The sequence below is a fragment of the Mesocricetus auratus genome, unplaced genomic scaffold, assembly GCF_017639785.1.
Source record: "Mesocricetus auratus isolate SY011 unplaced genomic scaffold, BCM_Maur_2.0 Super-Scaffold_100676, whole genome shotgun sequence".
Taxonomy (NCBI): domain Eukaryota; kingdom Metazoa; phylum Chordata; class Mammalia; order Rodentia; family Cricetidae; genus Mesocricetus; species Mesocricetus auratus.
This window is the reverse complement of record NW_024429266.1, coordinates 181464355-181480088: the sequence shown is the minus strand read 5'-3', so window position 1 is coordinate 181480088 and position 15734 is coordinate 181464355. Positions and strand designations below refer to the sequence as shown.

At 48.7% G+C, this 15734-nt stretch overlaps 1 protein-coding gene across 7 annotated transcripts in view; it reads left to right on the top strand.

Moving 5' to 3' along the window:
* Iqsec3 (IQ motif and Sec7 domain ArfGEF 3) overlaps nt 1-15734 on the top strand; it is a 93545-nt gene that overhangs the window by 38128 nt on the left and 39683 nt on the right. For 6 of the 7 annotated variants that reach the window (XM_005066037.3, XM_013110417.3, XM_040737512.1 and 3 more), the window contains exon 3: nt 4027-4288. The exons of the other annotated variant lie outside the window; for it this stretch is intronic. In XM_005066037.3, the coding sequence (XP_005066094.1) occupies nt 4027-4288 (262 nt within the window). The remainder of the gene's footprint in view (nt 1-4026; nt 4289-15734) is intronic. 7 annotated transcript variants of the gene reach the window in all.

The following is a 15734-nucleotide window of genomic DNA, read 5'->3' as shown; positions in this document are numbered from 1 at the left end:
GTCCTGAAAGAGCTCATGAGAAAGAGAAAGGAGTGTGTGGAAGAGCTGTGCAGAGAGAGAAGGACCCTGTGAGGTGCACAGTAGTCTAAGAGGGCTCCGCAGACCTGGTGACAATGGATGGAGTAGAGAGGTCACCCAGTGGGGGTGATTGTAAATGAACTTCTTCCTCCAGCCCTGGAATCCTTGAGGAGTTCTGAGCAGAGGGCTGACAGTAAAAACGGCTGCATTTCAGGAAGGTGGCTCTGATTATAGACACGATGGATGGATGGATGGATGGATGGATGGATGGATGGATGGATGGATGGATGGATGGATGGAGAAGTCACAAAACCCCAAGAAGACTTATATATGCTGTTATATGCCAGGATCAGGCATGCACAGCAGGTGTGTAGTGACTCTCAAACCACAGGCCAATTTCCTACCTGAGTGACCTTCTTCATATATAATGTTTAGTTCCAGCACGAGTCATCTTCTGTTGGTCACGTGTGATTTTCCTCTGAGCAACTGCCTGTCCCACAGTCTCTCAAACACCTTCACTTCCCATGTATAGATAATGCACTCTCAAGTACGGGCTACTCTGTCGGTTCCCTGGGCCTTTGTACGCATACGAGCCTAATGTCACATACACACTGTCACAGCGTTCTCAGAGCACTTCCCTTTGGTGCCACGCACATTCTTCTTTTTTGCCTTTTCGAGTGGGTGCCCAAGACCAAGGGAAACCTGGTGAATAGTTCCACTAACATGTTAGCATTGTCCCAGGCAAGTGCATTGTCCCAAGGGCGCTGAGATCACTTAGACACCTTCTAGAATCTCAGAGATGAGACTGTAACGAAGGTATTTTGTTTGCAGAATGAATAAATGAGTGAATGAATGAATGGTTCCATTTACAGAACCATGGTTAAAGCTAGGCTGCCTAGAACCTAACCCGTTAAGTAGCTACAGAAACACAGCTTGTGTCCTGGAAGAAGCATTAGTCTATGCGCAAGTCCAAGTGCTGTGCACCAATGATCATGGTCTCTGGGTTGGAGTAGGCAGTCCTCTGACTTTGATAGTGTAACAGGATGATTCTAGAATAAAAATTCCAGCATTTGTTAAAACTATCTGCCTAAACAGGGCATAGTTCCCATTCTGTTGATGCTTAGACACAAAATAAAGTTCTGAGCATGCAGGACTCTTCTGCTCCCTGACCGAGAGTCCAAATCACAGATTTACACAATGGACTCTGGACAATGCCTATCCGGAGAAAGTCACATTGTGATGGGTACAACCAAGGGGGCCTCATGGAGGCAGTGAGCACAGAGAAGCCAAAAATCCCATAGGTGAAGATACTCAAAACCAGGACCTCTTCTCAATGCACAGAACAGAGGTCATATAAGCCTCAAGGAAGCCAGTCAATCTGGAGGGCTCACAGAGGCCATGTGTTACCTGGGGAACCTTGCTACTCAGTTTTGTGAAGGTCGGCAGAAAACCCAATAGGGGAAAGTACCTTTTAGTTCAGAATATTTCATGCTGTGTGGTTCTGGCTCAGAAGCAAACCATTGCCTTTATTTATTAAGGTCCCGGTGTATGCCAGGCACTGAATATATGCTTCATCTGTTCCTTGTGGCAAGGTGCTTATCCATTCTGTAGATGAACAGATTGAGCTACGAAGAAGGTGGCTAAGTGGACCGAGGTCACGTAGTGAGGAACAGAGCAGAATTATACTTCATACTTCCTGACAGTGAAGCCACGATCTTCCCCTCCACGCTCTGATCTTGACCATGTTGGTGAGAGCAGTTCAGGGGGCTCATGGCCACTTCCCTCATGTTGCTTATAGGTGAGTCCAAGGGAAGGAAGGCAAAGCCAAGACCTACACTGTCATTGGCAGAGCACGCCCATCAAAAGATGACACCTCCATGAAGCCTTTTGCCAGGCACATGTCAACAACCAAACAAAGCAAGTGGCTTTGTAACCCTGAGCAGTCCTCAGTTCCCTAGAGTCTTGGACACTTTGGGGATGAAGTGGTGTTGGGTGTCATGGCCAAAACTGAAGCAATGACAGGTTTCAGGAAAGATAATGAGGGAGGCTCAGACCTGGAGGGAAGGTGCCCTATGTTGGGGGAGATGTCCATTTCCATGTATCCGGGAGGAAGAAAAGACTTATGTCATAGCAAGAGGAGTTGAAATCAGATGGTAAAAAGAACTTTCTGGTGACTGTAGTGAGAAAACACATAGCTGTGTAGAGTGATGTATCCATGGAGCTCCTCTGGTGGCCACATGGGAAGTGGCAGAACTGAGTGCTATGCTGTAGAGTGAGGCTCCTTGTGGCTGAGACACACCCATGAGTTCTTCTTCATCTGTGGGAGTAAGCAAGGCTGGGGCAACTGGTAGAGATGAAGCTTTTCATCCCGCCTCTGGGGTTTAGGACCCCATAGGGAGCATCTTTGCTCCCTGAGGTCAGGGAAAATACTTTTCATCCCACCTCTGGGGTTTGCTCCCTAAGGCCAGGGAAAACACTTTTCATCCCACCTCTGGGGTTTACTCCCTAAGGCCAGGGACAACACTTTTCATCCCACCTCTTGGGTTTGGGACCCTACAGGGAGCATCTTTGCTCCCTAAGGTCAGGGAAAACACAGAAGAGGCCTTCCGACAGGGTTGGGAGTACCTTGGGGGTAAGTCTTGGAAGAACTAAGTCCTGAGGTTTCCTAGCTCTCCAGTGTCAGGGACACCTGCCTCACTGGCCCCATGTTCCTCCTCTATAAAAGCTGGGAAGGCTTCACCGTATGACCCCCAGGTCTCTTCTAATCCTAACCCTCTGTTACAGTCTGCCATATGAGTCATTCCCCAGAACCTTGGTTCTCTTCATGTCATACATCAGTAACTACCGATAGTGCATTTATCATCTGTGCAGCTCTCAGAAGGGAAGTAATCAAACAGGATCCAGGCATTGGCCTCTAGGAAATGGCAGTGTAGAAAAGAAAGTTTCCTCAGCATATGTGCTAAGCACCTTACACAGGTAGACTCCTGTGTTCCTCAGTACAACTCACTGACGTTGGTATTGACCCAGGCTATGCAGTTGAGGAACCCAAGGCTCAGAGGCAAAGCAGCATGGGCAGTGTCATGCAGTGGTAGGGCCTGAAGCCAGAGCCCAGCCATTAACTACACCATTGTTCTCTACCGTGCAGTACATACACAAGGACACTCTGAGGATGACTCTCTGTGTTCTGAGACAGAGCAGAGAAACTACAGTTATTCCAAGGAGCCTTTTAGAGGCAGGGCTTAGCCCTGGACCTTGAAGTAAGGCACAGTTTGAAGGCTAGTAGAGAAAGAAACAGTGCCGATTACTGATTCCCTGTCTTCTTAGGGTAGACAAGAGGAAGGCAGTAATAGCTCAGCCTGCCGGGGGCTCCCTGGGAGGAAAGGGGAGCCAACCAAGAACAGAGGCCTCTTTAAACCCAGTGGTGCAAGCTCCCTCCTTTCCATGGCCCGGCCCCAAAAGGAAGGTCTGAAAGGACTGATAATGGCCGCTCCCTCTCCTAGACTCACTAGGGAAGTCTAAAGATGTAGCGAGTCCCATTAAGACCCCCAACCAGTGGCCATGGAGCCAGACTAGTGACCACTGCAGTGGTTAACGCAGTATAGCAGTGTCCACAAGCCGGGCGCTTTTAAGGTGCCCAGTAACTACGCGTCTCCACTTCCCGTGAGGCCTAGACAGTTAAGACACCATTTCCAGGCTGGGGACAGGTGCCAGGTCACTAAGTAACCTGCCAGAGAGGTATGACTGCTAAGAGACCAGATCCCAGTCACTCTTTACCATTCTGCCCCTGTTCTGAGTCCTAACCCCAGGTGCCCCTTCTACCTGGGTACCCTCCAAAACTCAGGTTTACCCCTGCCTGGGGCTCTTTCCAGCCCTAAGAGCCTTTCCCTAGAGGGGCAGCAGGAGATACCCCTTATTCCCTCTCATTGGAAAGGACTAGAACCAGGCAGGTCAGGCCACATGCACCATCCCCCTCTCCCCCAACCGAGCACCGTTGCCTTCTGTTCACAGTGATGGCTCCTGTGCCCAGGCCGGTGGGGGCATGGAGGACTCCGTGGTGGCAGCCGGCAGACCCAGTGCCCATGCCCCGAAGGCTCAAGCCCAAGAGCTACAGCAGGAGGAGGAGCGGCCGGGGGCGGGGGGCTCCCCACGGGCTGGCCCCCTCCGCACGGCCTCCCCCGGCCAGCAGCAGCCTGCCCTGGCGACGGCGCTCTGCTCCCACACCCCTGCTGCCTCCGAGTACGAACTCTCCCTTGACCTAAAGAATAAACAGGTACCCAGGGCCTCCTAGGGGGGCGGGGAGGGTGGTGAAGGGCCCTGCCTTTGGGGGCTGTCCAGGGTGCCAGGGACCCACAGGCACACTTTCTTTCACTGTTCCTCCCCAGCTGAGCTACCTAACTGCCCTCCCCTAGGGCCCAGATTCTTAGGAGGCCATGCGTAAGCCCCATCTGGCCTTTACCTGGCAGGTTCGAGCCCTGCACGCAAGGCCTATAGCTAGTGTATCCAGGGGCCCTGCCCTTCACAAGGTGCAAGCCTCAGTGCCCACTCCCGCCTTATGCAGAAGAAACAACCTTGCTTCCATGCCTCCCAAGGGTTAGCCCAATGCTAAGGCATGCACAAGCAAAATGAGGTGTGAAGTCAGTGACTGTGTGTAAGTGGGCAGACTTGCCAAGACTGATCCAGATGAAGACGTTCAGAGCCTCTCTGCCTGAAAAGGGATACCCGCTTAGAGGGAGATGTAATTAGATTCTACCAAGAAACAGATTAGAACTCGGAGATGTAGATATGGGATCCAGTCCTCACTGTTCCTTCAGGAATGCCCACAAAACACTCTGGGCATTGTTTTCCTCATTAGCAAAATTGGGAATTAGACCTTCATTTACTGCCAATAGCCCTGCTAGCTCCATAATGTGTAGGCTCTGAAGAACCAGTCTTGGCCTGTGAACAAGGCAAATCTCAGGAAGCCAGTAGGACTGAGTAAAGCCAAGCTAACTTCATTCCTTTTGGAGGACATTGATGCCAAGCTATTATCCTGGTTTGGGACCAGCAGTGGGCAATGTGCGTGACTTTTAGGAAAGCGTTTTGACAAAATCCTTCATGATAGCTATGTGGAAAGACAGGATTATGTGGATTAGATGACAACACAGACCGGTGGGTTTTTCATAAGTAGAATCTACAAAACAGAAGCAAAACCCCTCACCACCAGCAGCTTCTGTCTAGTCTATGTGCAGGGAAGGCGCTGTCCTTGCTTCTGCCCAGTTCTCCAATTTGAGAAGGCACTGGGTAAAACCATGAGAGTTCTAGGTACCAAGCTTTCTTCTGAGAAAAGGCCGAAGGCTAGAGCAAGAACCTTAATAACTGAAGCCAAGATTTTTTAATGGACAGAAAGATGCTCCAAATGAAAATAAGTCAGAGAAAATAGACAGAAATAGGCAGAGAAAATTCTGCTTATAGCCTTACAATGCCCAAAGTGGCCATGTTTTGTGTGTTTGATGAGGAAACAGCCCTGGAACAGGAGCCTGGGGCTTTAGTCGAGTGTAAGCTCACAGACTTCTGCTGTTAGTGAGGGAGCTGCACAGAGCACTCCTGACCCTCAGGGGCCTTCAGAGCAGGTCCCACAAAGCCACAGGACAGTGGAGTGGCCAGCCAGCCAGCAGCCCTATACCTCACACTCCTCAGGATCTTTGGATCTTCTACATTCTGCATGGAAAGGTCCTGAAGAAGTAGAACAGAACAGGTTGTGACCATGTGAAGAAAGCATAGACCAGAAGACGAGTTTGGAATGTGGAAGGACTGAGGAGCGGGAAAGCAGTGAGCTGCATTTTCTGTCCTCCCGGGAAAATACAGGGGCGCTGATATGTGAAAGCTGTGGACGGAGAACATTTTAGCCTACGGATTAACCTGGTAGATGCCTGGCCTGTGTTCTTTATTATTGGGTGAAGCTCGAAGAGGACCAAGACAGTGTGGTCTAGGGAATGGGCTGGCTGTGAGCACCCCACAACTCCACAGGTCCCTCCTTCTCACCCTTCCCCCAGCATCCAGCAAAGTGCCTTAGATGTAGGAAGTACTGAGAGTGGGTATTGTTTTTAGTAACTGTGGAGAAAAGCCAAGCCTCTCCCCCGCCCAGGAGGAGGGGTGCAGTCACATCCCATCACCCCAAGAGAACCTGGCTTGAGCAGAAGTTAGAAAAGTGAGAGCTGACCCGATGGGAAATGGAGATCTGTGATAGACCCCTGCTGACCCGTTAAGTCCCATCCTAACAGACAGGTTTGCATCTCAGGCCATTCAGCCTGAGGAACTCCGCCCTCCCCTGAATGTTGTATCTTTCTAGACAAACCACAGGTAGGGTAGGCAGGAGGAGCACAGGGCAAAGGAGGATTAAGGCCAGAACAAGGTTATTGAAACACAGCAGGTGCTTACAACAGACTGAACTTCCCTTTTCTCTACTGTGTGACCTTGGGCAAGCCGTTTGCCTTCTCTGGGCCTCAGCTACCTCACATGTGTCTCTGGGGCTTTGCACGCTTCCCCTTTGCCTCTGTCTCTGCAGTTCCTCCTCCTTCCAGCACTCCTCCCTTGGCCTCCTACTTTCCAGCTGGTTGGAGGTGTTTCCTCCTCTCTGGAAGCTTCTCTGGCCTCCAAGCATTACTACCCTCCCCTGTGCCCAGCACAGAGCCTGGTATTAAGATGATGTTCTGTGAGAGAATGCTCATGTAGTTTGTGGGGTTCTAGGCTTGGTCCCCAGCACCACAGGGAGGTGAAATTAAACCATGGGGGGTCTTAAAATCAATAAAACCATGTTTGTTATATAAGAAAAAAGAAGTATGAAAATGCTACAGTGAAACTCATTACTTTTTAGGCCAACTTAAAAGTTAATTGAAGTGTATGAAAGTACCAGATATATATAAAACCCTCAAAAGGAAGAGATGTTCAGAGAATGAAAAGGAGAAAGGATGACTTTGTGACAGACAGGGACGCATGAGCGTGAAGCCTAAACTGCATCCTAACCAGAACTCTTTGAGAGAGTGGGTTTAGTATTCTGACCCTGTGGTCACCCACAATCCTGTGGAATCCAGCAGTTCTCAGGCTTGGGACTGGATAACCATGGCCTCCCCTGCCCCCCACCTCCCTGTCAGCCAGTCCAGACCCAGAAGCCTTGTTCTGGCTCCTTGTTACCTCATATCATCTCCATCTCCAACTCTCACTGAGACTGCATCCCCAAACCCCACCCTCTCCAGCAGCCCACTTGAAGCCAGGCCGGCCTGCCTCTTGCCAGCACCCCTGTCACCTCCTGCCAGCTCCAGCTTCAGCTGGGCCTCTCCCACCTGGCTGCCACAGTGTGGCTGAGTCATCGCTGCAAAGTGCACTTCTAATCACGCAGCTCTCTGCTGGAAACCCTTGATGGCTGCCTTTATGTGCAGTACAAAAGCTTCCCTGGCTCCCCTGCTGCAGACCCAAGCCCACCCACACCAGGGTCCCTACTGCTCCCATTCACAGCCCTGAGTGCCCTGGCCAGCCTTTACCTCTGGCCCTTCGTACACAATGCTTCCTCCACTGGAAGCGCCGAGTATGAGCTGGCCCCACTCCGCTTCTCCGGTGGTCTCAGTGTATACTCAGGCCTCATCCGGAAGCCCCGAGCTGGGCAAGCACTTGTAAAGAGTGCCATGACGTACACTGCTGTCTAGTAGCTGCTCCACTCATGCAGACAAGGGCCAGGTTGTTCTCTGGCTCTTGCAGAGCTGAGCGGATTGTGCTTGAACACTGACGGGGTGGGGGTGAGGGTAGGGGTGGGGGTGGGCCAGGGTTTGTACTACACGGTACAATCCACATGGAGAGCTAGGGGTCCCAGGGAGGTACATAGCTGCCGCTCTGCTCTTGGCCATCACTGTTCTCCTGCACTCAGCATGGTCCCTGGATTCTAGGAACTGCTCAGCCTGGCATGAGTGAATGAAAGAAATCTGCCCCAAGCTTCCCTGCATCTCACTGACCCCTTCCCCAAGACCGGGCCTCAGGAAGGGGTCTCTTACACTCCTCCAACACCCTTGCCCTATCTTCCCTGGTCTGCTCACTTCCTCTTGCAATCATCCTTGGTGCTGCAATCTAGGGAGCAGAGAGACAGAAAGGGCAAGCATGTATGTTCCACAAGTATTAGGAAAACCAGCTCTTTAGCAAAGACACCGTGGCCAGGGTACAGACTCTATAACCCTCTATACTATAGAGGGTCCAATGTGATTCCCAAATCCTCCAGCTCTCCAAGGAGTTTGCCACCTGCTCTCTCTTGTGGCTGCTGAGTAGGCCATCTTGACTAGCTGTCCAAATTGTAGAACTCCCAGAACCTCAGGGCCATAGAGATATGGTCAGCAGCATCCAGACACTGTTCTCCAATCCAGGATCCATGGATGTCACAGTCTGTCCCCCCTTTCTTGAAGTGTCTTCTAGATTCCAAGCTTCAAAGTTTAGCCTCACCACCCCCTGAGGGAGGGGCACCTTGCCAAGAAGTTATTGGCAAGGTTTCCAAATAACCTTTTCTGTTCGAGCCTCGGTTTCTGTATTTGTGAACCTGGGTGCTGTCCTGAAGTGTCCCTGGGACACTCCAAAGGTGAGATTCTACCATGAGTAAGAAGGAACCTGGGGACCAGGTTGGAGAGGATGGAAGTGAAGTCAGGGCTGTGCAGAGGTGGCACCCCACTAGGCTCCGTGCTCTGAGAAGGCTATCACACTGCTGTTTTCTGCTCACTGCTAGTCCTGGTAACACCACAAGACAAAACACATGACCATTCTTGTCACATAGTCTTCCTGTGGTGAACATGTAGGTGCCATCCAGGGCTGTCTGAGCTGCCTGTCAGACACAGTGAAGAGCCTTTGCCATCATACATTGTTTCCCAGATTTGCATACTGTTGCTGTACCATACCATGGATGGGAAGACTAAGACACAGTCCACAGCCTGAACCTGGTACCCTCCCATCTCTGGCCATCACAGTCAACTGTTTGCACAGGTTTCACAGATGGATGCACACAGCCTGGCCTGCTGTGGAGCAGCCCTGCACGTGGGGTCTCTTGATCTCAGCCTGATGTTTGAGTTCGCTCTGCTAAGTTCCAGAAATGCATAGGACGACTGACTTTAATGTTCTCAGTTGAGAAACACGGAACCAGAGGAAACCCTCCCTTACTGCAGGCGCCCCACCCAGCCCAGACTCCTCAGCACTGTGCCCCTCCCCCACCCGCCCTCACCTGCTACCATCTCTCAAGGCCTGGGCAGGTTCTGCTGGCCTGGTTCCTGAAAAAACATGTTCCAATGACACCAAGAACCCCTCAGAGCTGCTCCTGGCAGAAACTGAAAGATCTTTTTCTTGGGAGCAGTCAGGGCCACAATTAATTACCCATGAACCATAGGGTTCAGGGAGAAGTGAACAGACCTGCTTCTTGCCTAGTGGGTCTAGCTGCCCCCACTTCCGGGGCACTCCAGCCCTGCGTCCCTCCAGCCACTCCTGTCCCCCAGCTCTCCAGGCCACCACATCACCTCTCAGCTCTCTACTTGACCCTATTAAGAACAGGATTGGGGTGACTGCAGAGCTCCTGAGTCCTATGAGAAACTCTAGCAATATGGAAGGGGAGGAAGAATGAAGAATTTGGCTGCCGGCCTAGATCAGGGAGAAAGTCTGGTTTTTTGTTTTTTGTTTTTTTTTTTTATTTCCCCCAAGCATAGGAAAGAGTTCACTTTAGCTCATGGCCACAGGCATTTACCAACCTCCAGTCACCGGTCTGGCCCTGCACTAGGCATAAGGGATGCCTTTTAGAGGCAGCATGGGAGTTCTGAGCATTCAGAACAAGGCAGAGGGGAAATCATCATAGGTGGCTTTACAGGACGGGAAGGCAGTACTGGAAACAGCTGGAGCCAGCAGGGATGGCTGTGCAAAGTGATTGGAGCAGAGGGTGATGAGGTAAAAACTGAATTTCTGTGCTTTCCGTGAGCAGCTAGGCCCTGCTCGAGTATCTGGGGTAACTGAGGCGTAGCAAATGTCTTGGAACAAATGATGCTCCTGTAGAACCTGGAGTGAGAAGAGTAAACAAAGAGAGGCGTGGGTAGTCTAAATATCCCCCCAAATTTGTGGAAAAGCAGAGTGTCAAAGACCAGTTTGAACAACATTCTGTATTGGCTGGCTGGCAGGGAGGACAGCTTTCTGAAAGAGGCATGTTGGAGGCAGGTCTTGAAGAAAAGGGAATATATATACCTCGAGAAGAGAGGCTGCGCAGTGGTCCAAACATGCCCACGGTCCACCAGCACAGAAGACCTAAAAGGGGCTGCTTCCCTATGTGATGCTTGCTCATCGAGCTATCAGAGTGCTATCTGATAATGGGCATGGTATGAAGATAGGCATTGACAAAGGCTTTCCCTGGGATGCTCCCCTCTTAGTTAGTTTCTAATTATCAGCCAGCATAATCTGCTCTCTCAGGGTTCCAACATGGAAACCATGGAAGAGGCTCTGAAATGGATAGGGAAAAATTAGAATGTACTCAGAAATTTGGAAATGGTATGCACGTAATGTGTGACTGACGCGCATAGGGACTCTGCAGCTAGAGCCTAGGATTGGTAGACTGACTGGGACAAGGGTTGTGAGTGTCAAAGAGTTTGACAGGAGGAACAGCAAGAGTTTCAGAAGAGAGGGAAAAGGACAGGGGAGAGAGGACCAGTGCTGATGAAGCCACATAGCTGGTCTTCTTGAGGGTCACTTCGGAGGATTTCCAAAGTTGCAGGATGCATAGAAGCCAAAGGACACAGAGGCAGAGAAGGAGGGTAGCTCAGGAGGCCCGCTGTTTGGGGAGGGGGCTGAGAGTTTTCACTACTCTTCAAGAGGTTCAGTGGAAAACAGAGGGTAAGTGGTGCCATGGGGGCAGAGGAGTCAACTCCATAGGATGCTGACTGTGTGCTGGGGACTGTCCGAGAACTGGGGGCCGGGCGGTGGAAACGGCAAGCAGAGCCTCTGCCTTCGCAATGCTTTGCTTGGCTTCGTTTCCATTGTATCTGTGACCACCCAGCTCTCAGAGACAACACAAGGGAAGAAAGAGGTGTGGGGGGGCTCGTAGTTTCAATTCCATCATGGCGAGAAAGGCATGGAAGGTCAGCTTGCTCCACAGCAGTGAGGTCTTATGGTAGAGCTCTTCACCACACTGCAGATCAGAGTGTGACAGGAACCAGATTCTGGAATAGCCTTCAAAGGTCCACCCCTAGTAACTGGCTAGGCTCCATGTCAAAAAAAAAAGTCCATAATGTCCCAAAATGATACCACTGGCTTGGAAATAAGCATTTAAAATATGAGCCTGTAGGGGCCACCTTACGTTTAAGTCAAAACACTTCATCTATGGCATCGCATAATACAAAATGCATTTAGTTCAAATTAAAACTTATCCAACACCGAAACTATTCGCAAGCTCAAGACTTGGGAGAACAAAAGAGAGGAAGGGAGAGGAAGTGAATAGTGTCAAAGGGCACAATATATTTGAAAACAACTATCTTTATGAAACTGAACACTGTGATGAATGAATGTATCCCCCCAAAAAGTTGGGGGAGCTCTAAACTTCAGGGTCTCATTAAGACTCAAAGAAATCAAAGTAAGTATGAGTTACATACTTCTGATATGCAATGACACAAATATTCTCATTCCTCCAAAAAAGTTGAGATGAGAACATAGAAACAAAAGTTGAACTACAGTAAGACCAAAACTCATTAGAGAATATATCAACTTTTCTAGCTTTCTGACAATAGTGACATTATTTGGGCTCCACCAGGCCCGGGCAGCCCTGCTGTTTGTTTGCAATCCACATGACCTTTTTCTTGGGCTGAATCTACCAGTGTCTACAGCCTTCCTTGGCAGACAAATATTCCATGTTCTTGGTGTCTCTAGCATTCTGAGATCTTATTGTATCATGGGTTTTCACCCCCAAAGTTTCATACATCTCCCTGTCCAGGGTTCCCTAAAGTAGGGATATGATCCCATTGACCTTCCAGCCTTAAGAATCTAGGTCCAAGCCTCTGTGACTTCACTAACTCTTATATTCTGCAAAATCTGGCACCATGTAAATGATGTCAAGTTCTGCCAAGAGCATCAGCAGTAGCCAGACCTTTTTAGACCACAGCTACAGCAGCCTGTATGGTTGAACCCGAGAAAATACTTGTCTAGGCAGTTCTTTTCAAGCCGAGTGCCCCAGTGGCACTCCACTTTCAGAGGTAAGTCTTTTAAATGAATTTGCAGCTTTACACCCTGGAGCCTCCAGTCTGTGGCCTCGCATTTTAAATGTATCTTAGTTGGGGTTCCTATCACAGTGATGAGACACCATGACCAAAAGCAGCTGGTGGAGGAAAGGGTTTATTTCTCTCACAGTTCCATATAACAGTTCATCATGAAAAGCAGGGAGGGCAGGAGCCCTGAAAGAGGAGCTGATGCAGAGGCTTTAGAGGCATGCTACTCGCTGCCTTGCTCTTCAAGGCTTACTCAGCCTACTTTCTTATAAAGCCCAGAACCACCAGAACCAGGAATGGTAGCACCTTTGATGGGCTAGGCCCTCCCCCATCAATCACTAAATTTAAAAAAATGCTTTACAGACTTGCTTTTATGGAGGCATTTTCTTAATTCAGTTTCCCTCCTTTTGGATGACTTTAGTTTGAGGCATTGTCATAAAACCAACCAGCACAGCTGCTATTCTGGAGAATGTTTTTCATATCTTTCTGCATTGTTTTTGCTCCAAATGGTGACTACATACCTGGCTGAAAGCACTCAACAAAACCCTATCACAACTTGAGAGCTATGCTGTCTTGAAATTCCTGTTACTTTTAAATTCAGGATTACTTAAAATTTCAGGGTACAGGCAGGATGAAACAAACTGCAAGCTGTATCCAAACAGTTGTAGCCCAATTCCCAGTAGAGTCCTGTTCCCATCTGAAATCTCATGAGCACAGTCTTTGCTATCCACATTATCACCAGCCTCCCAGCCTCGAAAGCTTCAACCGATTAATCTCTGCTGACAGCGCTCTAGGGATTCTCAAACTCATATCTGCAAACTCTTCCAAATTCTTCCTACAAACCAGTTCCAAAGGCTTAATAACCTCAAGATCAGATTTAGGTACAGTAACACGCTCTTCTGTGGCACCCGTTTTCTGTACTGGTTAATTTTGTGTTGCTGTAACCACAATATCTAAGAGAAACAATTTTGAAAACACGTAGTTTGGTTCACAGTCTGAGAGGGCTTGGTCCATAACTTCAGAGAAAGCATAGTGTAGCATCTCAGCTCATGGTGGTGGGGACTGTTCACCTCATCAGAAATGACAGCATGATGGGGGAAGAGCTGGCTATAACTATCCTTACTTACTACTTCCACCAGATAGATGCTCACCTCCGTAAAAGGTTCTACACTTCCCATCCTCCAAAAAAAAAACACAGTGCTACAAACTGGGGTACAATCATCAAAGTATGAGCCACTGGGAGACACTTCAGATTTGAATCATAGAGGATTAAAGTGTAGGAAGGACTTGGTAGGGCAGGAACGGGAATCTGAAGTGTGGCTTCTTTACACAGTATAGACATTGATCTTGAAGATGTACCCTCCTGGGTTCATCTTGGCCAGTCTTCTGACTCTGGGTGTGATGATAACTATTGTTGTTTGCTTTCTATTGCTGTGATAAGCATCATGACCAAAGGCAACTTGGGAAAGGGGGGTTATTTGGCTTAGAGGTCATAACCCATCACTAAGAGAAGCCAAGGCAGGAAGGAACTCAAGGTAGGAACCTAGAGGCAGGAACTGAAACAGAGACCATGATAAATGTTGTTCACTGGCTTTATTTTCCATGGTTTGCTTAGCTTGCTTTCTTACACAATTCAGGGCCATCTATCCAGGGGTGTGGCACTATCACACTAGGCTGGACCCTTCCAAATCAAACATTAATCAAGAATATGCCATAAAGAATTGCCTACCGGCCAATCTGATGAAGACTATTTTGATTAAGGTTTTCTCTTCCTGGATGACCCTAGATTGTGTCAAATTGACAAATACTAATCAATATAATACCATACCAAGCAGATAGATTCTTTACCATGTTAGAACTATCTTAGGTAATGGGCTTTGTATCTTCTTTCAGTTGCTTATGGAATCTTAACCCCTGCCAAGATGCTCTTGGGTCTTGGTTCTCCAGGAAGTAGAAAAGGGCCAGTGGGAAAGAGATACAAAGTCTGGGCCTTGAGTGAGTTCACCATGGTCCTTGAAATAGGATTTTAAAATGCGGGTAAAGGGGGTGTTGTTCATCTAACTCTCCACAACATGGCAGTTTCTTCCTTTGGGTCACACAGGAAATCATCCACCTTGGGTTTTTTCTTACTTTAAAAGGTTTACCCAGTTGCATCAGACCCATCAGGACGGGCACCAGACATTTTCTTTTGGGCCACTAACCAGCTTCCTAATCACAACACAGAAATGTATTAGTTATGAATGTTCCGCCCAGCTTAGGCTCATTTCTGACTGGATCTTTTAACTTAAATTAACCTGTTTCTCTTTATCTACCTTTTGCCTCCAAGCCCTTTACCTTTCCTTCCGTATGTCTTACTTTCCTGCTTCCTACAGTGTCAGGCTGGCTGGTGGCTGCCTGGTTTCTGGCCCCAAGCATGTCCCTCTCTTTCTCCCTCTTTCTCTTCTCCTTCTTCTTCTCATTCTTCTCTTCCTCCTCTTCCTCCTCCTCTTCCTCCTCCTCTTCCTCCTCCTCTTCCTCCTCCTCTTCCTCCTCCTCTTCCTCCTCCTCTTCCTCCTCCTCTTCCTCTTCCTCTTCCTCTTCTTCTTCTTCTTCTTCTTCTTCTTCTTCTTCTTCTTCTTCTTCTTCTTCTTCTTCTTCTTCTTCTTCTTCTTCCCTATTTATTCTATCTCCCCAGCCTATCCCTCTCCTGCCTAGCTCTTGGCTGTTCAGCTTTTTATTAGACCAATTAGGTGCCTTAGGCAGTCAAGGTGAAACAGATGCAGCAAGTTCTCCCATAATTAAACAAGGCAGCAGAAACAAATGTAACGACCTTTACACAATTAAAGTAACATTCCACAGCATAAACAAACGTAATATATCTTTAGGCAGTTAAATGTTCCACAAGGACGGTTTCCCTTTTGTTAACTGGTAGTTGACTGGAAATGTGTTTCTAATACACTGGAAACTCACAGGAATAGTGTCTTTCACATTAATTAGGCCAGTTTAAACTCAAAGGAAAAGAAGTAGGTACAGAAGGGTGAGTTCTCCTTGGGACCATCTTGGAATTTCAGCTACCTCACAGCTGGAGGGTAGCTGCTTCATTTCTCTATGTAACTCCTCACGCACCTCTATGAAACCTAGCTCTCTGCCCCAGGGGATCTGTTCCTGCTCTTGTAGACATCACACTGGACAGAAAAGAATATCATGGCTTCATGGATTCTCAGTGCTGAGCTATAGCATATCCACTGAGGCTTAGAAGGGAGATGTAGCCTTGGCCCAGATGGAAGTGTCCTCCAAAAGTCTGCACTAACCCAGTTGAAATGTGTCCAGACTGTTGATGTAAAGAACCTGAGAAAATAAACATGTGTTATTTTAAGCTGCTACGTGTTTCATAATTTGACAGACAACAACACAGGATTCTTTTCAAAGCAGCAGCATCGGGGATGAAACCCACGGTCTTACACAAACTTGACAAGGCCTCTGCCTCTGAGCTGTGTCTCTGTG